Here is a 24,259-nt window from a genome sequence, read left to right as displayed (position 1 = left end):
AGAAGGGTGCACAGCACCCCCCAGGCATCTGTCCTACAGCCAACTGTCTACAGTTGGAAAGCTGCTCAGGAAGACCTGATCTGTTACCAGCAGTACCTTGGGAAGATCTGGCCCCTTAATCTCGCCATACTGCCTTCTCACCATTCAGCGCAACCCTTCCCTAAGAACAAGGCTTTCTCAAGGGTCTCACTTGGGAGGTGCTCATTGCACTACGGTCAACAAGCACCCTCTGTGATCAGTAGCCGCAGAACACCGAGCCCCTCCCAGCAGCATGGGCTCTGCTACATACCTGTTCAGTGATTTTCTTCTTCCTCAGGTTGAAAAAGGCCAGAAAAGAGATTGGGTACCTAGTGTGCCTTTTGATACTAGTGAGAACTATCCAAGAAGAGGCCCCCCACACACACACGTGCACTGCCCTGACACACCACAAACTCATGCACCTCCAAAATAATAGTCAAGATGCTCACTTCCCAGGCATACCCATTGGATTAGGAAGCAGAAAAGAGTCTGGACCCCACCCCCAGAAATCCCTCGTTACTGCTTACTTGGACATCTCCTCCGACTCCCCCTACTTGGGGGTCCTCCTCCAGGACTCGAAGCATCTCGATGGTGCAGGCCGGATCCAGCACGGTGTCAGAGTCGCACACCTGTGGAGGGAGTGTGTGGTCAGCCCATTTTGACCTCCAGCCTGTGTCCACCGCATGCTGCTCACCTCTTCAGGGCCATAACCACCCTTTGTAGGATTCACTGCCACCACTAGCAAAGAAATCTATGCTAAATAGAATAGGTCAGATGAATAACAAAAAGTAAGGAAAAGGAGAGTTTAGATACCACATTGACAGCCAACTAGGCTGACAAAAGAAACCCTGGAGACTCTGTCAGGGAAACATGCTTAGCGCTGGGCTCATTTTTAGCCTCTATAGGGCCAGGCTCCACAAAAATGGTCTCAGAACATTTCCCTGGAGGAGAAGGAGGTACACACTGAAATCAGATTTCGGGTACAGTGGCTAGACCCGGCTCAGCAGACACACCCGTTGAGGCCAAGAAATGGCTCTTGCCATGAGGCTGCTGCCCAAAGTGCTCTCCTAGACTAACATGGTCTTCCCAGTTTCAGCCGCTGATCTCCTGGACAACCCGCAGAGCACACAACTGAAGGATGTATCCACCCGGCCCTAGGTACCCTGCTAATACCGCTGCAAGGCCCTCTGTGTGCTTTTGGCCAAGTGTCTAAGATCAGGGCATGGTATGTCCAAGGGCTGCTCTCACCCGGTTTCTCAGGAGCCTGCGTCTGGCACCTTAAAGCACTTGGCCACCCTGAACAGCTGCCCCCGACCAGAGCCTCGATCACGTCCTCCCCACTTGCCCACCTTCCCTCCGGAGGCTCATGGTCTGATTCTAGCAGGCGGCTCCCTTATTAGTTGAACCTGAGCTATGAGCACTTACCCTTTTGGCTGACTCCTTATTTCCTGGAATATTACTGAGTTGACCAGGCCCAGATAATCACTGGCAGAACAACAGAGCAAACAACAGTATCCCCAGATGAGCCTAAACCTGGCTTTGCAAAAGCCTAAAATCCTTTTAGTAAAGTTGCTAATGCCTGCAGGAAGGGGGCTGCCCCCTTCCTTGTTGGGTTTTCTCTTGCCAGGCTGGAAGGCATGGTGGCCAGAGACAAGCAGCAAGATGTTGAAAGGGCTCCAGATAAAGCCATCAGTCCTGTTCCCTTCTGCCTCCCCACCAGCACACCTTGGGAGAAGGTGCCTTGAGAGCCTCAGGCCAGACTCCCACAGCCCCTTCAGCCAACAGGCCAGGCTTTCCAGTGCTTTTGGTCTCAGGGTTACTTCCTGCCCTGTCCCTAACCCATTCTTCACGCAGCTCAGCTTCCTTCACTCCAGGGTGGTCTTTCTAACAGATCAGGGTAGGGAAGTTAGAGCTCTTGTCCGCCTGGGTTTCCCTACTGGTTGAAGCAGGCCTATCTCCTGTCACACCCACAGCAGGGCTATTGGAAGACAGGCTGAAAGCCACCAAACAGGGCTGAACCCCAGGCTGCCCCAGGCAGTAAGCCCAGAGCCATAAAGAAAAAGGCTGGCTCAGGTGTGTGAGCCTATTTGTTGATCCACCAGAATGAATCCACAGGAAATGATCCGTAAAGGAAGATGTGTGGCAGGTTTAGAGAATTCTGTGCTACAAGGGAGTAGACAAAGTCCCTGTGGCTTGAGCATGTGCCAGGGTTCAAGGGCTTTTCCTGTGCCTGCTGAGTCTCCAGGAAAGCTTCAGTGGCCCTGTGATCCTAGATAAACTGCAGAATCAAATGCCTCAACATCCCTCCGTATAAGGCCCTAGGAAGACAGAAGAAGGCCAATGTACCAATTCATCTGAGGAATGCAACTTTCAAAAAAGCCCAAACCAAAACACCGGTGGCAAGCTAATTTTAGGTGGGTACAGTGGAGAACATTCAATGTCGATATACTCCACATGCCCCCAGCAAGACGGAGCTGGCACACAGGTGGGCTGCCATGACAGCCATTATTCATTCACAGGATGGGCAAGACCCTCTGGCATGTACGGACAAGAAATGCAACAGAGAAGTGGACATGTGGGTGCTGGACCGGAAACTGGGGTTCTCAGTGCAGTTTCTACTTGGTACTGAAGTGTGTGAGCTTTTCATTAGTTCTTTCTAGGTTTTGTTATTTGAAAGTTTGGGAGCTGTGTTAACCTAATAACCTTTCCAGCCTGGTGTCAATGACCTTTTTGACTGGACACTGGGAAGAATCTGTTCAGGGTCCTAGCCGTGCCAAGGACTGCTGCAGGATTAAGCTGCGGGATGAGCCACTGCTGTGTCCCTCCACTTCAAAACACGAATGTGACACTGGGTAGAGTAGGGCTCTCTGGCCCAGAACTGAAACAACAGTCGGGTGAGTTGAAGCATGATTTCTTCTGCTCCTTACCACACTCCTTAGGGACAGATTCTCCTCATGTTACCAAGGGTAAGGCCGAATGGATATGGTCAGACTGCCTAGGCTCAAATCCCACCTCTGCGCCTTACTGCTGTGTGACATTAGGCAAGTTACGTAACTTCTCGGGGCTTTCAGATTTACCTTCTATGAGTGGAAGTAGCAATAGTATTTATCCTCTAGGAATATTATGAGGGTTAAAAGGACCAATATGTAGGGATGCCTGGGTAGGCCAGTCGGTCAAGCATTTGCCTTCGGCGCAGGTCATGGTCCTGGGGTGGAGTCCTGTGCATCGACCTCCTTGCTCAGTGGGGAGCCTGGTTCTCCCTCAGCCTGCCACTCCCCTTGCTTGTGCTCTCTCTGACAGATAAATAAAATCTTTTTTTTTTTTTAAGATTTTATTTTATTTATTTATTTGACAGAGAGAGAGACCACAAGTAGGCAGAGAAGCAGGCAGAGAGAGAGAGGAGGAAGCAGGCTCCCCGCTGAGCAGAGAGCCCGATGCGGGACTCGATCCCAGGACCCTGAGATCACGACCCGAGCCGAAGGCAGCGGCTCGACCCACTGAGCCACCCAGGCGCCCGACAGATAAATAAAATCTTAAAATAAAAAAAGAATTAATATGGGGTGCCTGGGTGGCTCATTGGGTTAAGCCTCTGCCTTCGGCTCGGGTCATGATCTCGGGTTCCTGGGATCGAGCCCCGCATCACGCTGTCTGTTCAGCGGCGAGCCTGCTTCCTCCTCTCTCTCTGCCTGCTTCTCTGATTACTTGTGATCTCTCTCTCTGTTAAATAAATAAAATCTTTAAAAAAAAAAAAAAAGAACTAATATGTATGAAGTGCCTACAATAGTGCATGGTATGAATTAGGTCTATCCACTTGGTAGCTCTTATTAGTACTGGGATACCAGGCCAGAGGTGCACACTAAGTCCCACAGGTAGGTAGAGAAGAACCAGGATTCCTTCCCTGGTCTTTATGACCCCAGGACTGCTGTTCAGAGCAGCATTGGCCTCAGTGCCCTCTGAAGTTCAGACGAAGGATGCACACAACACAAAGGACCTCAACCGGACCTAAAATCCCTGCCCAGTACGCCCAGCCCGACGGACACATGCACACCCTTCTGGTAAAGGTGCGCTTACCTGGATGTAGTCCACTGAATCGCCAAGAGCCTTGAAAGCCGTGTACATGACCTCTCGCTTGCCTCCCCATTTCTGCATGATGCACGAAAAGGTGCTGCCTCGCACCACATCCCGCACGCGGTCCATGCCCTCCTGCAGGCTGGCCTCCGTCTCCCCATCCCCCGCCTCATGAAAGTTGCTGCGCCACACGAAGAAACCAGCTTGCTCAGTGCCCCCTAGCACCTCATGGAAGATGTCCAGCATGTAGGCATCCTCCTGGCGATTGCCATCCACCACCATAACCACCTTGAGGTCAGCGAAGGCGATGCGCTGGGCTGAGCGCAGGCACTTGCGCAGGTAGTCAGGGTCCTCCTGGTAGGCGGCGATGCAGAGTGCCACGGAGCGCCGCGACCGCGAAGGCACCGGGAGTTTGAGCGGCCGGCCAGCCCGCCGCATCCGCCGGTGCTCCAGGAAGGCGAACAGGCTCTGGATGAGCAGATGCAGGCCCAGGATGGCCCCATACAGGCCGAAAGACAGGTAGTGCTTCTCCGTGTGAATGAACTGGTAGCCTGTCACATAAGCTGCCAGGATGCCGCCCAGCACCGCCAGGGCAAACAGGCTGGTGCCCACCACACGCAGGGCTGTCGTTAGCTGCACCGGCATCTGGAGGGAGACAGAGGGAGGTGTGGAGTCAGGCGGAAGGCAGCAGAAGGCAGCATTTCCAGTCAGTGGTAGCAGGGGCATGTTCTCTGGGCCAGGCCCAGAACAGGGGAAAGAACCCACTCATTGAAACCATTGCCACTGACTGAGCGGGACAAAGACTGTGTGCTGACTCAGAAGCCAGGCCCCCAGGGTTCGAATGCCAGCTCTGCCACTTACTCTCTCTGTGCCTCTGCTCTGCCCCTTAGTTCATTCATCTGTGAACCGGGGACTGCAGCACTAACCTTGTAGCATCTTTGAGGGTGAAATGGATTACATATGTAAAGCGTTTCGAGTAGCATATTTTCTTGTTAGACCAAACCCAGAAAGAGCTATCTGATCCCCACCTGGTGGACAGCGATCCTGGGATCTGCCTGACCCAAAGCTCTTCTAGGCGACCTTCAGGAAGGATGAATCCGAGGCCCCAGGCAGCTCTGAGCACATGCAGGGCCAGGGAGGGGAAACTGGGGGGTGACCAGGGAGGCAGCCAGTAGCCAAGAGCTGCTGCTGCTGCTGCTGCTGCTTTTTTTTAAAAGATTTTCTTTATTTATTTGACACAGAGAGAGAGATCACAAGCAGGCAGAGAGGCAGGCAGAGAGAGGGAGAATCAGGCTCCCTGCTGAGCAGAGAGATGGGGGCGGGGGGGCTGGATCCCAGGACCCTGGGATCATGACCTGAGGCTGAAGGCAGAGGCTTAACCCACTGAGCCACCCAGGCGCCCCTGGCCAAGAGCTTCTACCTGCTCTGTACCCACCAGGGTCCTACACAGAGGGAGGGGAAGTAAAGCACAGCCACCCATGAGGCCCATGAACAAAGTGGGGGAGGAAAAGGTGAGAAACAGCAGGAAACATAAGGGGGGGGGGAGGAACTTCTCTCTCTTGAAACCGCAAAATCACTAAGAGAAAGTTGCCCTGTGTTCTCTGCTATGTCACCTTTTTCTCATTTACTGTAGAGGCAGGAAAGAAAGGGAAAGCAACCGGGAAAAGCAGAGGAAATGAGAGCTGGGGTGCTGGTGCTGGTGCTGGTGAGCAGCTCTCCTGGAAACGCAGCGGTCAGGGCACCAGAGGGAACTGCAGCCACCACTGCAGCAGCCTGGGAGAGTGGCTGCTGGGATGCCCCATCCACTTGGTCCTAGTGCCCGCATGGCAGCTCCGTGCTGGTCCACCTGGCAATGCTGCCAGACTCCATCTGCACTCAGGCCTTAGTGCCGCATCTGCCCTGAGGAAAAGAGCTTAGTACTCAGCACTGAAGACTTGAGTGCTTGAGACACAGCTCTCTCCCCTTCTGACTGCTTGACCTCGCCCAAGTGGTCTGAGACTTTGGGTCCCCGCAAGGGGGGGTTCTAATGGTTTCTTGCTCCATAGGGCTCAGGTAAATAAATACTTTCCCTGTAATTAGAAGCACTTCCTGCTCTGAAGAACTACCCAAGTTGGAAGGCTAATTGGGGAAGAGAGGAGGGGCTGATGATGACAGCTCCCCACTCCTCATTCTGACCCATGCCTTCCCCGCCATCCCCTTTCTTTGCCACCTGCCTGATCTGAAGATTCCCATTTCCAATGCTACCCACCCACCCTCTACAGCCAACAGGGGGTCTCGCTTCCAAGCCAGCCCCAACTCTAGGTCTTACTGGAACCAACCCTTGAGCCCCACTCCAACACAAATGCACCTTCTTGCCAGGGGAACAGTGCCTGTGCCCCTACCACCTGCCACACAGGACAGGCGAGGAACTGCCTAAGTCGGTCTGAGATTCAGGCAGCAGCAGCATTCCAGCAGCTGCGGTCCGGAAAGTACTGTTGGCAGCCTCGCGGCTTCGGGAAGCTCGGCCTCCAGGCGCTCTGCCCCGCCATTCCTGGGAGCCTGCTTCCTCTGCAGGACTCCCCGCCTTCCCTGGTAGCTCCCCACACTCGAATGCGCCTGCGGCTCAGGGGCCCCGAGGCCCTGCACCCCCCTCCAGGAGAGCCCCCTGCCCCGTAGCCCTCTAGACCTTACATGCCAAAGGGGCGCCCCAGGACACCACTGCCCACCTGCGCTCTGGGAGAGGGCCGGGGCCGCTGAGGCCAGCCCGGCAACCTGCCGGGTGCTGGCGCCCCGCCTCGGTGCAATGCCGGAGGCGGTGCCCACCAGGTTAATGCAGCCGGGAAGGCACTCGCCAGGCTTCTCACCCCCGCCTGAGCCTCGCCTTCTGGCAAAGGCGGCGCCGGCCACACCCACGTGCCGGTTTCCCACGACTCAGCGGGGAAGGAACGGAAAACCCAAAAAATCAGTCGGACCAGGCCCTGCTCATCTCCTCTGGGCCCCAGCCACCTTGGCAAAGTGTGCCTGCAGACAAAGGCAGCATCTCCGGTGTCGTCGGCCCCTTCCTCTCCCGGGCAGGACCCCCAACCCCGCACACGAATTGGAGGCACTACCCTGGGACCCCGTACCCCACCGAGGACCAAAAATGTCCCGCAGCCAAAACCCCACGAGCAATTAGGTGCTGGTGCGGGCTCTGGCAGAGGCGCCCCAGCCCAGAGAGGGGGCCATGCCACCTCAAGCGGGGAGTGGGGAACCTCGACCACCTCTCACCCACCCCCATTTCGTTCAGAAGAGATCCGCTAGACCTCGGTCCCCGTAGGTAATGCGCACCCGGCTTCAAGGACACTACGTTGGGGGGCGCTCCCTAAGACACCTCCCCCCAGGTGACTGAAGGAGAAAACCCTCAGCCAAGGACGCACGCCGCCAATCTACACCCGAAACTTTGCGGGGTTGCCACTGTGCAGCCTCTCCAGCTGACAGGTGTGCCCTGCTACCGGGCCCACACGCGGCGGGATGGAAACTTGCGCACGGGGGCTGGGGCTTTTCCCCTTGCGCCTGGCCGGCCGGCCGCCCTCCGGGTCCCTCCGAGCCGGCTAGGGAAGGGGAGGCCGGGCCCGCAGATCCATGCGGCCGTGGCCCGGCTGACCCGCAGGGCCCAGAGAGCCCGTCATCTTGGTGCCGGACAGGTGCGAACCGCCGGGCGGGAGTGGGGGAGGGAGAGACTCCGACCAACCTCGTGCCCCGCACAGTCGTCCGCCCCCTAATCCATTCACAAAACAGAAGCCGCAAGGGAGGAAGGGAGGCGAGGCTGGAGGAGGAGAGGATGGAGGAAGAATGGGAGGAGGGGTCAGTGGGGAGGGGGCTGCAGGAACCACCGCGGTGAAGCCTGGAGACACCGCAGCCCTCAGCCGGCCTCCCGGCGCCGGACGCAGAGCCCGCAGAGGCTGAGGGCGGCAGGGAGTAGCCGGTAGGGGTCCGCCGGGCTCGGCCAGCGGCACCCCTGGAGCCCGGCGCAGCCCCCGCGCGCCGCGGCGCGGCCCGCCCCTCCGATGTGGCCGGCTGGCCGGGCCCGCGCTCACCGTGCCGCCGGCTGCCCGCGCTCCGGTGCTCAGCAGGCCCGCGGCGGCTCCATGCCCCTCCTCCCGCTCCTTTCCGCCGCCGCGCCTCGCCGCGCCTCTCTCGCCCCGGTGCACCGCCGCCGCCGCCGCGCGCTCCGACTGACGAGCGCCGGCCCCACGGAGCCGCCTTTAAGTACCGAGCGCGTCCCCGCCGGGAGAGGCGCCCTCCTCCGGCCCTAGGGCCGGGAAAGTTGGGAAGAGTGGGAGGGCCCCCCCCCCCGAGGGCCGCGTGGGGCACCCCCTTATTGGCTCAGTCGGAGGGAGCTATAAGCGGCCGGCGCTCGGCGGGACGCGGGGACCCGCGTGCACGCGGCTCCAGCCGGTCTCTGCGCCCGGGGAAGGTGGGTTCTCCCAAGGCGGCCAGAGGACGAGCTCCTCCGCGCTTGCCCCGGGGCCAGCTGCCCAGGAGGAGGCGGTCATTGTGCTCAACCTGGAACCTGGAGCCTTGTTAACTTTCAATATAACCCATAGGGACTTCCAAAACTGTTAACTCTCCATCTCTCCATTCCGCCACCCTCGCGCCCGGCTTGAAATCTACTCACTCTGCAAAACCTCCGAGGCGATGGAAATCTTCCCCCGACTGCGGCACGCGGAGGGGCTGTTCGCTGTATAGGGTACTCCCTAAAACCAAGACAGCAGAACCTTCCTGCCCGAAAAAAAAAAAAGAAAAAAGAAGAAAAAAAAAGCTCATAAGAGTAATTGTCAAATATAAAAAGACTGTTCCAAGAAGGTGTGACAAGCTTAGCTTTAGATTCCGCAGTGGGGCGCTGATGACTTTAAGGGTTTGCAAAAGCTCCAAATGGTTTTGCAGGAACCTTGGAAGTTCCTGTGTCTTAAAGCCAAAACCAACTCCTCCTCCCCTTTTCTTACACCTTTATTTCCGACATCCGTAACCTCCTAAATCCCCAACTGACCTTACAGCCAGTGGTTTCCAGGACCCCAAAAGCTGCTGCTGGACTTGGATGAAATGGGGTGGGGTCAGGGAGAGGTAGGGGAGTTGTCAGCAGAGCAAGTTTAGAAGCAGTTGAATTAGACCCCGATTCCTAAATCTCGGAAAAACTTGAAGAGATAAAGACTAGTAAAAAATGAATTTACATGTCCTCCAAACACACAAAGATAATTTCCATCACTTCTATCCAAGCTGCAACAAATTTATAGCAACATTAGTTGCAGTCTATAAGCTGCTCCTCTTAGAAATCTTAGGGGCTGGGGCACCTGGATGGCTCAGGCAGTTAAGCCTCTGCCTTCTACTCCAGTCCCCACTCAGCAGGGAGTCTGCTTCTCCCTCGACCCCCTCCCCTACTCATGTGCCTATGCTCTCTCTCTAATAAATAAATATAATCATAAAAAAAAGGAAACAAAGAAATCTTAGGGGTTCAGGGACTTGCCTGCCCACCCTTACTCATGCTCATTGCTGAGTTCCTCAGGCACACAAAAACCCCTGGCAAAGACACCTGCTTCACCCCCTCACATCTTGCAGTACAGAAATCAAATCATTTCTTGCTTTGGCTTGAGAAAATCATCACTAATACACTATATGGTTTAAGCATCCTTTGTGTGTGTGTGTTTTTAAAAACTAGTATTGAATCCACAATGGGAATCTGTTTTGAACCTGAGATGGGCCCTAAGAAGAGCTAATAACACATATGGAGAGAGGCAGCTTTGGATAAGAGGAAGGCTTTGGAGTCAGTTCTGCCACTAGCTGTGTGGCACTAACCTCAGTGTCTTCCTCCCAAAAATGGGACCGAGTATTTGACAGGGTTGTTACAAGAATTGAGGACACTGGCTGAGAGCAGGTGCTCAGTAAAAATTAACTCCGGTTATCCTCAACCAGAGGACGGCATCTGTTTGCCAGTGTTCTGGATTCTACAAGCTCATTCCTCCAGGATGTGATCCTCAGTGACCAGAAATTCAGAGATCAGTGTCACTGAAAAACACCTTGCCTCCAATGCATGATGGACTCCCCTAGAGCCCTGATCCACCTCCTCCACATCCAGGGGCATCATCACAGAGCCAGACACTGGAGGAGCTATCTGATCCCACCTCCCACCCAAATCTGAAATCTGCAACATTTTAGATCAGGGAAAACAAGCAGGGTCTTGGGGTGGGGGGACAAAAATGAATGAATCAGCCTGATGGGAGTGAATATCCCATTTGAAGATGTCCCTGTAAGAAGGGTGCAGGTACCCTCTTGTCAAGAGAAATCAGAAATCCAGATATATAGATAGAGAGCACCAGCTGGACGTGGGGAGGGAGAGAAAAGCAGACTCCCCTGCTGAGCAGTAAGCCCAATGCGATGCGGGGCTATATTTCAGAACCTTGAGATCACAACCGACTGAGATACCCAGGCGCCCAGAAATCCAAATTTTTTTTTAAAAGTTTTATTTTGGGGGTGCCTGGGTGGTTCAGTTAAGCCACTGCATTCGGCTCAGATTGTGATCTGGGATCGAGTCCCACATCGGGCTTCCAGCTCCATGGGAGGCTGTTTCTTCCACTGACCTTCTCCCCTCTCATGCTCTCTCTCACTCTCTCTCTCAAATAAATAAATAAATAAATAAATAAATAAATAAATAAAAGTCTTATTTTAGAGGGGGAGAGAGAGAGCATGCAAGCAGGGGGAGGGGCTAAGGGAGACAGAAACAGACTCCCTGCTGAACAGGGAGCTGGACAAGGAGGAACTCCATCCCAGGACCCCAGGATCATGACCTGAGCCAAAATTAAGTCAGCCACACAGGTGCCCCAGAAATCAAGATTTTTATGTGGAATCTCCTTATTTTTGAGTGTTGGCAACTAATTCAAATGTTGGGAAGGAAAAAAAAAAAAAAAACAGCCCACAGGCCAGGCAAAATGTGTCTGTGAGTCATACACAGCCCACTGACTGCTTATAAGTGACCTGTTTAGAAGCTGAGAGAATGGAGCAGCCAGTTTGGAAAGATCCTGTCTGTCCTCAACACAACAGCATCATGACTTCTCTGGGAGCAAGCTTCCTGAGGTTGTTCCAGGAACATCTCATGCCTAGTTAATTTCTAAGGCTTCAACTTTGTCCCATGGGCTTATTGTCTATCTCACTCAGGTGGCTCCAGGGAGTTTTATAGGCGGTGGGCTAGTCAATTAAAAACTCCTAAATGAACAGCAGGTCCAGGTGCAACATCATTGGCTTGGCCCCCTGACTGGCTTCCCCTGAGAAGCAAATTCTCTTTTTCTGATCTGCAGAGCCAGCGACCCTGTATTATCAGATGGCAAGAAGAATCTTTACCTTTGTGGCCAGTCTGTGCTAGGGAGGATTTGCCTGTAATTAACAGCCAGTTTGCAGTGCCCTATTTGCAATCTTCTCTTCCAGGGGAGGAGGGCAGGCGAATCTTTAAGGGGCTGATACAATAAAGCTCAAGGTTATCTCTGCTTTCCACTGGGGATTGAAGAATAGGACTAATTCCACACCCACTCACTTAAAAACATGAATTCAGATGTTGCTGAACTGGCTCTTACATCGGTTCCGAAGGATAAAGCCTCCCTATTCAGCTCAGCAATAGAAAATGTGTGTTGCATTCCAACATTCATTTGACAAACACTGAACACCAGCCCCGAGAAGGGAATGATGCTTTGGCACCAGGAAGTCTCGGGCTGGTCCCTGTCACCTAGACAGTCATCCATTTTGAAGACAAATACCTTGAAAAGTGGCAGTTTATAATTAGATGTTGATGAGAGAATCCAGCTAGAAGAATTTGAGGATTTCAGGAAAGAGATCTCTGTGAGCTGGAGTGGGCTGAGCAGAGTTCCCTGGAGAACTTGAGCTGACTATGTAGAAAGACAAGAACATTCTAGATGGGAAGAAGAGCTTTAAGAACAAGAGCAGGTAGGGAGGCTTGGGTGGCTCCACTGGTTGAGGGGCCAACTCAGTTTCGGCTCAGGTCATGATCTCCAGTAGGGGGAACTTCCTCATGAGATCGAGCCCAGTGCAGAGCCCCTAACCCCAGCTCAGGCTCTGCACTCTGTGGGGAATCTGCTTGAGATTCTCTCTCAGCCTCTCTCTCTGCCCTCCCCCTGCTCCCACTCTCTCTCTGAAATAAATTAATTAATCTTAAAAAAAAAAAATGTACACTGAAGAACTTGTAACGGTACCTGCTCCAAGGAGGGCCTGACGAGTTGTAGCTGCTGAGGAGGAGGATGCTAAGGACAGATTCTGGAGCCTTGACTGACTGAATGAGGAGCTTGCATTTTATGTGGCAGTGTTGGAGAATTCTTGAAGTCCGTGCAAGGTGGGAGTAAGTTACACGTATTGTCTGGGGACAGCTGAGCTGCGGTTTTGGGGGCTCAGGAGCGGGAACAGGTATCGGAGGTGTGTTAACAAGCCAATAAGCCAGAGCAAAGGGGTGCTAGGGCGGCGGGCACTGTTGGTGCTGTCCTCAGGAAGTGTCCCTGCAGGCAAGCGCTGTCACTCTCTTGGGCACAAGTGAGGGCCGAGATGAGGGGATCATCAAGAGAAAGAGACTTCTATCGTTTGGGGTGTTCAAAGGGCCATTTGCCAAGCTTTGGTGGGTTTGAGGTAACTGAAGCCGACAGGTCCACCAACAAAGATTTCACCTTTCTGCCACTCTTCAAATCTGAACTTGTGAAGGGCTCAAACACCTTGCACCAAGAGGAGTCTGCCATCCAGTGTCCCTTGTCACGGCTGGGGCTTGAAGCTGCAGGACAAGCCTGCCAGGAGTCAGGTGCTGCTCCGCTGCTCTCCTAGCAGAGCAGGACGGGGGCAGAGGGGCCTTCTAGCGCCACAGTGGCCCCCTCAGCCTCTGACCTCACGCTTCAGTGCTCCTCGATGGCGTGCAGCCCAGGGCTTCCAGGGAAGCAGAGGAGACTGGGGGATGGCAGCCAAGCCAGCGCTCCAGGCTCCATCCCATCAACTTCTCTGTGCTGGCCATAATCAAAACCTCTTGAAGCTAATGATGGTGAATTTAAACTGGCCTCCAAAGAATAGCAGGTTTTGTCCCCCCAGCTGACTAAACAGGGCTACCTCTTCAAGGCAGCTTAATCTGCAACACTAGTTAATACATAATTCCAAGTGGAAAGTATGTGCCTTGACGACAGCAAGGCAGCTATGACCCAACAAAGTTATCCTTTCATAACTTGCTCCTCTTACAGACAAGTACTCTGTAATCAGTACCCTTTCTGGGGGCTCTGTTTGACGAAGCAGGTGTAAGAAGTTTCAGTACCGCAGTTACAATGGTGAGATTTTAACTCCAGGCTCTCTCTCTCCCTCCTTGGATGGAAGAATCTTTTTCATTTCAAATTAAGGGGCCTCTGCTCTGCTGGCGACAGAGCAGACAGTGCCCACTAAGGGGCGAGGTTCTTTTATGCTGGCTGGAAGGTCAGGATTAGGAGGGCACACCAGAAAGATAACCCCGCGTATCAAACCAGACCTGGAGATGGTTTTCTTGGAATCCTGAACAGCAAAAGCTCTTCCAGGCCATTTTTCCTCTCTCTCCTTCTCCTAGGTGAATGCAGGGGGGAAAAGAAATCCAGAAGACAATTTTCAACCATAATCTCCTTCCTGTTGGGATATTGTGCAGCCACTAAGAATTATGCTCATGAAGAGAACACAGGAATCTGCTGAAATGCTTATGATGCAAGGTTAACTTAAAAAGGCAGGATACAAACTTGTTATGTATGAATGACTACATTTATGTTCTTGTTTTCTTTTAAATCCTATAAATTAAAAGGCAAGAGAGAAGTTCACTCAGATTATCAGGATCAGGTCTTGTCTGGGGTAGTGGAACAATAGATTTTTCTCCCTTTGCCTTTCTCTCTGTAGTCTCCCTATTTTCTATCAATATAATAATTTTGTAATAAAAAGGTACTTTAAAATGATATAAATCCTGAATTTATACAATTTCCTCCTAAGCTGGGGCTAGGTGCGGTATAGTCTATATTATACACGGGTTCAAGTAAAAAGGGTTTGGAAACCTCAGCAAAGAAAGCGGTAAAGGGGCACCTGGCTGGCTCAGCAGGGCTGACTCTTGATCTCGGGGTTGTTAGCTTGAGCCCCACATTAAGTATAGGAATTACTTTAAAAAAAAGGAAAAAGGAAAGAACAGTCAAGTCAGGAGGGCCAAGATATAGACAGGATTAGTGGTAGTCAAAACATGAGTAATTTGCTTTATTTAAATCCTTCCCTTTGAGAGAATTTAGCAGAGAAGGAAGAAGTATGCATAGCTGTGCTAGCTCATCTAGCACCTTTAGTGAATTATAAAAAGTTTTCTTCCTGGCAGCATAGCTAGGAGCCACGGCACATGTCTTGTGTGGCACACCCCAGCGGGAGTCAGGCCCCATTTATCCCCTCATCCAGGATCATGGTGATCCTGGGTAAGGGAGGGAGGTGCACGGGAAGATGGGCTCTAGGTGGACCCTGAAAGTATGCTTATCCTGGGAAAAAAAAAAAAAAAGGATCTCCAAGAATGATGATGTCAACAGCTTTACACTGAGGGTAGAGGAAGTCCCAGGAAGAGGTTCTGCTCTGGGTGTTATCAAGTGCCCCCCCCCCCGCACCAACCCCCCCTCCAGTGCGCACAAAACTCATTGTATCCAAAATGGACACGTGCACACTTGCTCGTTACACAAGCACACACCCACTTTCTGGACTTCAGTAGAACACAGTCCCAGTCTACCTTCCCCGCCACTGTATCAGCAGCAGGAGAGAAACAGATCCCTTAAGGTAACCTTGTTCCAAATTCACTGAGGTCTGGTTACAATAACATCAACAACAGTGTTTAAATGTGCCGGCATTTCTGCTTCAGTCCTCTTCCTTGATGAAACACATCATTAGTCATTGTCACAGAGGAGGTCAAAAGATGGATCTTCCATAAAACCAATTAAAGAAGAGCCAAGGGTGGGGGCAGTTTCCATCAACTCCTTCATGGGGAATGCCCTTCCCCCAATGAAGCATGGCCTACTATCAGATTTTGTTCTTAGCTAGACACCCCCTTAACACACACACAGACACATACTCACACACTTTTCTCACAAGGTAAACTAATGCAGGGGTTTTGGCATCTGGCCGCTGCACATTAGACTTCTAAAACCTTGGAGCTTTTCACAAAACATGACTGCCTGGTCCCTATCCCAGATCAAAAGAATCACTGGGGGTGAACCCCAGGCTTGATTTTTTTTTTTTTTTAATTCGTTAGGTGATTCTACTAGTTTCCAAGGTTGAGAACGAACACATCCTGAGGATGCTCATCAGCTGAGATCTGCAAGCACGTCGCTGGCTCCCGGAGGACTGCGGAGAGCCAGCCAACCCCGGAGGCAAGCTCCAGAGCGTGGAAGTGTCTGTCCGTTTTCCTCCAGCACCGCCTTCCTCTGCCACCCCTGTCCGAATTAACTGGCCTTAAAAACTGAACAGTGAATGAATGAGCTACCAAGCCCGAAGGAAAAAAGGAAAAGGAGAAAGGGAGAAACACAGAAGAGGGCCAGATGGGCAGATCAGTCCCCACAACTCAGCAATATACCTGGAACTGGATTGACGTCGTCTCTTTGTTGGCAAAGGTGCTGTCTGCCTTTTCGAGGAGAACTGGGGGGTGTGGGGAAGCCAGCCAGACCTTGTCAATGGAAGGACACAAGCTGCCAAAACCTGACTTGGATTACCTTCCAGTTTCTAAACAAAAGAACTTCTGCACTTTGGGGGCTTTTCCTACCCAAAGGATGGGTTAGGGTAACGGATCTGCGTTGCTCTCTTTGGGAGCATGGAGTGCCCATGACCATATCTCTCCCCTGGTCCTGGCCTTGGCCAGGGAGAAATCCCTATGTGGATGACGCTGCAGCCTTTAACTCTGATGCTCACAGTTTCTTTGGGGGAGTTCGCTGACCCCCACCCCCGCCCCCACAGCTCTCTGAGGCATCAGCACCACCATGCTTTCAGCAAAAACAGCCTAATTTCAGGCTGGCCCTTCCCTTGGATTAATATGGTCACCACAGGACCTGAAGTTTTGAAAGTGCTGTGTGGTCTAATAAAGGTGTGTTGTATGTTGGGGTGGGGGAGGGCGGAGACGACTGTTCAAGCTCTAGAGACTCTGCCTGTGCAGAGCAGGTGGCTTTGTGCTCCCCAGCGCCAGACTACCTCCGCGTGCGATGACTGGGGCTGTGCATCAGAAAAGCCCCACCCAGGCACCGTTCAGAGCAGACTTCAGTTCCAAGGCAGAGAGTGAAGATTAAATCTTACATCATTTAATAAGCCACTTAAAGGCCCCCGCCGCTTTCCACAGCTCCGTGGCAGAGAGGGCGCTCCTGCTGCTCGGGAGCTCCCTGCAAACTGCCCTTTGCTGACACCCACAGCTCTCCCTCTGCTGCTCTTGGGGGAAGGCAGGCGTTGGCCGACAGGCTGAGCCTAAGAACTAGGGAACAGAAGAACAAGGTTCTCTGCCCTCGTGCACTCACATCTCCCCTTCCCCTGTCTTTTTTTTGCAAAAACTTTTGTGTCTGGACCTTATTTCTCCCTTCTGCAACAAAGGGCTGTTCATTCCGATCTCATTTTTTTTTTTCTCGAGAGAGAAGGTATGGAATAGAACTATCAGTGTATACAAGCAAGAAATACAGACGCAACAGATCACAGTTTAAAACGATCCATTGTGATCATTCTGAACAGGCAATCTGAGAACTGACGCCCTGCTTCCAGGAGATGAAAGGGTAAAAGAAGCCAAACCAAAACAACCGCAAACCTTCAAAGGGGATGTATCTGGGCTGTGACTGGATCTATGGGAAGACTTTCCATACTTCCTGTGCTGTACACATCTTGGCCATCTTGGGTGTCTGCTACCTTTGCCACCCCCAGGAAGAAGAACACACCTTTAGACAAGCAAGTTATGACAGCTGTTCAAGTATAAGAGCAGGAGGGCTGGGGCGTTTTAGCAGATCCCATCTCTAGTTGCTGGGTCAACAAAGAGGTCAAACACGAGACACAGAACAAATTCTGGTGTCTGAGCCTGGGTTTGGTGTGCGAGGACACTGCTCAGAGGGAATCATGGCTGATGTTTCGTTTGACATAAGTCGTCCATTTAAACAAGCAGGGAACCACTTTCCTGGTCCTCACTTACATTAAGAACACTTTTTTTTTTCCTTTCACGATTTGGAAATAGATACTCTATGGGGAATAGCAAACACAGTGGTTAAAAGCCCAGCTTCGGGAGCCAGACTGCCTGGGTCCAAATACTGGTTTAGCTACTTATCACTGGGTATGTAATCTAGGGTGAGTAATTAGCCTCTTGGGTGCCTCACTTTTCCCATCTGTAAAACAGGGATAATAATAATACCTACCTCACAGGCCAGGTGGGAGGATTTAGTGGATTAATAGATCTCAAACGCACAGAAGAGCACAATAAATTCTTCACAGCGTGAGGATGCTGTTCAGTGATGTGGAATGTGTGGATGTCATTTGCTCTGCACGTTACAAGATGAACTTGATGCTCTGAAGGGCCGTCAGACCCAGTGTCCTCAATCTGGTTTGGGAAACGTGGTCCCTATCCTGGGGACACTGCAAACCCCTTGAGAGGGCATCCCCAAACAACCAGGGTATAGTCTCAGAACTGAGAGTCCAGTAAAAATAATTTCTGGTTTTTAGTAGGCTGTATGCCCAGCCTGGGGCTTCAACTCACAGCCCCTAGATCAAGAGGCATGTCCTCTACCAACAGAGCCCACCAGGTGACCCTGGCAAGAATCCTTTTTAGCAGACCTGTAGAGGCTCAGGATTTCTTTCCAGGAGAGTCCTAATAAGCTAGTGAGTACACCTGCAAAGTGTGTCATTGTGCCGCCATCGGTGGTTTGGGTATACTGAACACTCCAGGCCCTGTGGCTTGCCCAGTCCTTAAATTGTTTAGAGCATGGTCTCCACACTTCTGCTGTGGAGAGTGAACCGGTATCTCATGGGTATTAGAGCAATGCCGACTGAGGAGAGGGGAATGTAGATCAGCACACACTTTCTGGTGGACATGGTGGTACAAACATTTAAAAATGTCCAAAGCCAGGCACCTGGCTGGCTCAGGAGGTACAGCATGCAACGCCTGATCTTGGGGTTGTGAGTTTGAGCCCCACACTGGTTGTGAAGATTACTTAAAAATAAAATCTTAAAAACAAAAACTAACAATGTTCAAAGCAGCACGATCCAACATTTAGACCTCTTAGGACCTATCCTGTAAAAACGCTTCAGTATGCAAAGAGGTACATTGAGAGTTCCTGAAGAATCACTGGAAATTAGAAACAGCTCAATGGACCATCAAGAAACAAATGTCTACACCCGCTGTAGCTCATCTACACTGCAGGAGACATGTGCCATCACAAAGGACAGGGAGCTGTGAGTAGTGACAGGACAGAGTCTCGTAAAGACATAAAACTAAGAAAAAAAATATGTGGGACACTATTTATGGTTCAATCCTATTTTGGCTTTTGAAAGCAGTAATGCAGGCCTGTATTCATTTTGGAGAAGCGTGAGAGGCAAGAAAGATCTGAAGGGACACTGACGACACCGCCAGCGGTGATCCTGGGGTTGGAGTGGAGGTGAAATTGGGCGCATTTTTCTTTTCTTTTCTTTTTTTTTTGGTTACATGTATTACATTTGTTAGAGTTGATGTATTACATCAACATTATAACATCATATATATATATGATGATGATCAACATTACATTTGTTAGAGTTGATAATAACATATGTGATCGGAAAACACACTCACATACCCGGACACAGCCAGGTATCCGTACTTGAGGTCTCAGTTGCTGGCGGGCATCCTCAGAGGCGGCCCAGGGCAAGCACAGGGTCTTGGTTGGCACCCCTCAGCATGTGTCGGTGGACATCAGACTCTATCTTCCTGGGACACACATGCTCGGGCTCACCTGGATATATGAACCGTGAGTTTTCTTCCCAAACTGCATCTATACTCATCTGGAGGTTGGGGAGGAGGCTCTCTAGTATTTAACAAACGTTTGAGAGTCTGGCTAAGACCCAGGAGACCAGGGGTCAAATCCCACCACAGGGGAGTAACAGTAGCTGGCCTCCCTGTTCCAAGAGGCTGTTGTGAGAAGCAGGGGAGGTTTTGGATGCAAAACGGCTTTCCAAATGACAAGGAACGCAGAGCAACTGCTCTTCCTATGCTGTGTCCCACGGGGCCTGCACAGGGTCACAGGAGGGAGGACAGTCCCTGAGCCCTCCTGGCCGCACAGAGCTCCGGAGTCCGGAGGAAGAACCCTACGTAGAGAAGGACAACAGCGGACGACCCTCTGCAGCAGCGGGCACGGCCCCCTCCAGGGCGGGTGGTGAGGGTCTGGGTCCCCCCTCACCTGCCAGCATGCAGCCCTGAGCCCCGCCAGCAGGGAGGAGTGCCCCAGCCAGCGCCCAGGAAGACAGCTTCCCAGCCCCCCGCAGCACCTCCGTTCCCAGCTGGGGTGGCGCGCACTGCAGTCAGCCGGCGGCATGTGACTGCAGAACGTCTGCAGGACTTGCTGGAGGACACAGCAGCCCGGGTGCCCGCCGTCAGGCACCAGCGGCTACCGCTCCACAGCCTGCCTGGAACTCGGCTCTCCTCTCCCCCGCTCGCCCTTACCACCGACATTCCGGCTGAGATGCTGCAATTCTCTGCAAAAAGACTACAGAAGCCAGTTGGGTTTTGTACAGGTCAGATGAATCATCCCCCAACTCGTTCCTCCTAACGGAACCGCTTTCAGATGCCTCAGCCATACCCCTGCTGAGCAACCCAGGCAGCAGGCAGGTGAGGCTCTCCCAGGCCAAGGGTGTGGGGAGGGGGTAGACCGGCTTTCCAGAGAAGGGGGGTGGTGAAGAGATGGGGCTTGCCACTTCGTTGTGATGGAGGAAAAAAACCCTTGGGGCTAGAGGCATTTCCCATATTACAGCTTTCAGCCATGTGGCCTTAAGCACTTGACAAAAAGAAGCTGAAGGGGCTGCCCCCGCCTCCTTGCTGAGAGCGGTCTGCAAGGCTCCACGGGTCCAGTGCCCCGTACCCAGCCCCACCAATTCCCCTTCCCTCAAGCTCACTGCCCTGGAGCCAGCCTGGCCTCCGGCCCGTCCTCAAACCTGCCGGACATACTTTCAGCTCCAAGCCGGTGCACTTGTCCTTTGCTTTGTCTGCAATGTTCTTCCGCCAGAACATCTTCCTGGTCACTCCCTCGCCTCCTTCGGATCTGTACGCAAATACCAACTTCCCAGTGAGGCCCTCTCTAAACAACTGATCGAGAGGCGCCTGGGTGGCTCAGTGGGTTAAGCCTCTGCCTTTGGCTCAGGTCATGATCCCAGGGTCCTGGGATAAAGCCCCGCATCATCAGGCTCTCTGCTCGGCAGGGAGCCTGCTCTCCCCACCCCACCCCTGCCTCTCTGCCTTCTTGTAATCTCTATCAAATAAATAAATAAAATCTTTAAAAAAACAAAATACAATAAGTAACTGATCGAAACGTACAATCCGCACCCACCTTCCTGACTTAATTTTTCTCTACAGCATTTACCCTCACTTGACATTCTGTCTCCTGTACTGTTTATCTTCTTTATTATGTGTCTCCTGTACAACAGGAGCTTCCCCCGAGGCAAGTTCAGTCTGCTTTGCCCGCTGCAGTGTTCTCAGTGCCTGGCACGGCATCTGGCACACAGTAGGTGCTCAGTAAATGGGTCTCACCGTGGCTGTGATTTGCTCTGCTATCCTCCAGTCCCTGGCACCTTGGCCCTTCTACGTAGATGGGTGAGCAGAGCCACTAGGAAGGGGAAGGGAGGAAGGGGCGAAGTGAAGAGGGGAGAGGAGTATTAGCAAGCGCAGAGAGATGGTACGGAGCCAAGTGACGGTCAGGAGATTTCTGATTAAGGAACAGAGGGCTTGTAGAAGGGCACTTGCCAAACAGGAGGAATCACACGGCAGAGAGGGAGATCCTCCAGAAGACTCTCCAGGAAGGCACCTGAACAAGCAGTCGAAGCTCAGGAAGTAGACGTGGGGCTTGGCTGCAGCCTTGTCTCTTGCTTTGGAGCCATCCTCTGTAGGCCAAGGGGCTACGGACAGCAGGCCTGGAAACAGGAGTAAGAAGCTGGGAAGGGAAAGGAGGGAGATAGGGCAGGACGGGGCCAAGTAAAAGACCACACGGATGGCCCGAGGGAGTCTGTATGGCGGACGGCTGGGCAGTGGAAGGGACCAAAGGGGAGAGGCCGAGGCAAGTTCAGTAGGACTGCAAGGGCAGCAGAGAGAAGGTGGGTGGCCTTGAAGGAGGGGAGAGACGGGAGCAAGCTGGGGGACACTGCTGTTACGTGTTCCAGAGAACCAGACACACCTCATGGGCCCTGTGGAGGGGGGCATCATTGCTGCTCCTCCACGGGCCATGGATTTCTGTCCCTCTTTCCTTCTTTCTTTCCTTTTTTTAGTTTTATGTTTTTATTAGCCCTAAGTTCTTTTTTTTTTTTTTTTAAGTTTGCTTATTTTTTTAGTAATCTCTAGCCAACGTGAGGCTCGAACTCATGATCAAGAGTCACATGCTTCTCTGACTGAACCAGGCAGGTGTCCCTATCCTGAAGTTCTTAATTCTCATGCTCCTTCCCAAGGATGGTAATTTATACATATAAATACTACACACACACACACACACACACGCACACACGCACTAAATCTGTAAATATAAGCTTGGAAACTTTTTAATATTTTGGTCATGTTTAGGAGGGTTACATTATGGTGTCTTTCCCCTGAGTTTGGTAACAAGGTCAGAAAAGGTTATTCTTTGAAATGGAATCCATGAAAATCAATAAAGAACAGATGCTTTTAGCCATTTGCCAAATAACTCAAATTAAGAGGCAATTTATAAATGGTGATACAGGGACTAGCATGCTTCCCGAGGCACTCCCTAGGAGAACAGGTTGTGAGACTACAGAGTTTCTCAGTCTAATCAAGGTGATCAGTTAGGATCTATCTTCAGAACTGGAATGCACTTAATGCAAACCAAGTTAATCTAATCACCTAACGTATCCAATCTAATGATCTAAAGTACATTGTGTGGAGTCTAGTGAAAGGCACGCCAAGAAACAAGAATTTTCAGGGTATATCCAGCTGGTCCAACGGAGATTTTTCTCTGATCTAAAAACTCCAATCCTGATTTTCTACATCCTGATTTGGAGAATGGAAACAAATCCAGCTCCCCTAGCTGAATGATACTATTTCTCAAAAACATGTAATCACCTTTGTTCTAATTCTTTGTTTACTAAACTAGCTTATGATCTGTATCTGTAAGAAGGCCACTTTACTTATTTATTTGAAGTATATTTATTTTAAGTAAGCCCCATACCCACCATGGGCCTTGAACTCACCACCCTGAGATCAAGAATCGCATGCTCTTCTGACCAAACCAGCCAGGCGCCCCCGAAGACCACTTAATTTAAAGGAATGCCTACCACAAAGGTTCTAAGCTAAGAACCTCCTCTGTAATCTGGCCAGACAGAAAGAGCCTGTTGTTAACTGGCATATGGGCATGCTCGTACACAGCTCCTTCAGTCACCTGGGAGATATGGGAAGTTGTGTTTTGGTTGCCCCAGGCCTGGTTACCCCAGGGAGTGGAGAAAAAATTGTGTACCTAGCTCTGCAAAGCTGAGGACTGGTCGAGAAGCTCTGGGTTAACCTTGTCAAGGTGCTGACATCAGGGAGGGCTTGTCTGAAGCAGTCAGCCTGTTTCTCCTTTTTGTCTTCTCTCTCTCTCTCTTTTTAAAAAAATTTATTTATTTGGGCAAGGGGACGGGGGGAGAATGCAAGCAGGGAGAGGGGCAGAGGGATAAGCAGACTCCTTACTGAGCAGGGAGCCCAATGTGGGGCTCGATCCCAGGACTCTGAGATCATGACCTGAGTCGAAGTCACGCACTTAACCGACTGAGCCACCAAGGTACCACTTTGTCTCCTCTTTTAGCTACAATCAAATTCAGTGGCCACAATATATAAGTGAGTAAAGAGGAGTCCACACAGTGCTACATCGAACATGATTTCAATAAACATGGCACCACGTCACCAATACGCTATCCACTTTCCGGTACACATTTAATCAACCCATTGTCTAAGTGTTCCTCCCTCAAGAAGCAGAGGACCAAATGCAAAATATAAACTCTCTCATCTGAGATGTTTGTGGCTCTTTTGTCCTATAATCAGGGCAACTGAGTGAAAACAGTAGCAGAGGGAGTGAAGAAAATAGCTCAGGGGGACAAACAAAGGGCTTACCCTTCATCTCTGGAAGATTCAACCAGCTTGATGCTCTTTTCTGGAGTTCAAATCCTCCTCAGTGCATTAGCTTTCCATCTCAATAGCGGAAGACCAGATTCAGACCTGTTCTCTCTAGCCAAAAAAATTTTTATTCCATTTTGCATGTTTCGATAACAGTTTCCTTCCCCTCCCTGCCTCCAAATGCATTTGTGTTCTGATCTGCCTCTCGAGCAGCCAAGGATGACCAGCTCTGGCTGCTCTTCATTATTGCAAGGAAGAACAATCTCACCACAGAAGAATAACAAGATATATGACACATGTGCCACTCAGGAGGGTGATCAACCTCTTCAATTCAAGTGACAAGAATGGCCAATTAGTCAACTTCTACCAGTCATGTTAAAGATACACTTCCATCAAGTAGACTTTCTTCTCTAAATGCCACAGGACACTGAAAAACGTGCAGATAAATAAATGAGATTTGTAATCTTTTGTCTTCTAAGGACACATGCCTCAGGCCAGTTGCAGAATAGCTAAATGGCTGCTTTAGGAAGGTCTGCCTAAAGACACGAATGACCAGAGACATAAAGCCATCCAGGGTCAGCCATATTGCCTGCACCAAAGAGGCAGTGGGGCCACCTGCTGGAACGTCTGGGCACTGCTCTGGCTGCTTGGTCCTCTACCTCCTTGACGTCCTTTGAGCTAGGTCTACGGCAGGACCACAATCTTTTTCTCCAGCTTCTGTGGTGGGAAGAGGAAATTTCTCATTATCTCATCCAGCTCTTCAAGGGCCAACTGGGCATGGAGCTTGGCCACATCATCAGGCTCCAAGCGCACCACGTGTTTCAGCAGGTGGTAGAGATCCTTGAGGACATCCCTCAGCAC

General features: G+C 51.5%; 2 protein-coding genes across 4 annotated transcripts in view; both read right to left on the bottom strand.

Moving 5' to 3' along the window:
* The window catches only part of HAS3 (hyaluronan synthase 3), a 27,411-nt gene extending 3,911 nt beyond the window's left edge, over positions 1–23,500 (bottom strand). The window contains exons 1-4 of one of the 2 annotated variants that reach the window (XM_004744534.3): positions 23,396–23,500; positions 8,723–8,826; positions 4,090–4,731; positions 546–647 (exon numbers count right to left, since the gene is read on the bottom strand). In XM_004744534.3, the coding sequence (XP_004744591.2) occupies positions 546–647; positions 4,090–4,731; positions 8,723–8,826; positions 23,396–23,402 (855 nt within the window). In that variant the 5' untranslated portion in view covers positions 23,403–23,500. Of the gene's footprint in view, positions 1–545; positions 648–4,089; positions 4,732–8,141; positions 8,698–8,722; positions 8,827–23,395 lie in introns of those variants that run through there. The other variant, XM_045076226.1, reaches the window with a different exon arrangement.
* TANGO6 (transport and golgi organization 6 homolog) overlaps positions 23,006–24,259 on the bottom strand; it is a 191,304-nt gene continuing 190,050 nt past the window's right edge. Inside the window, exons 18-19 of one of the 2 annotated variants that reach the window (XM_045076224.1) lie at positions 24,058–24,259; positions 23,405–23,509 (exon numbers count right to left, since the gene is read on the bottom strand). In XM_045076224.1, the coding sequence (XP_044932159.1) occupies positions 24,083–24,259 (177 nt within the window). In that variant the 3' untranslated portion in view covers positions 23,405–23,509; positions 24,058–24,082. The other variant, XM_045076223.1, reaches the window with a different exon arrangement.

Source organism: Mustela putorius, unplaced genomic scaffold (assembly GCF_011764305.1).
Source record: "Mustela putorius furo isolate JIRA1106 unplaced genomic scaffold, ASM1176430v1.1 tig00000174_pilon_pilon_pilon, whole genome shotgun sequence".
NCBI lineage: Eukaryota > Metazoa > Chordata > Mammalia > Carnivora > Mustelidae > Mustela > Mustela putorius.
Note: the sequence above shows the minus strand (reverse complement) of the source record. Positions and strands in the feature narration are given on the sequence as shown.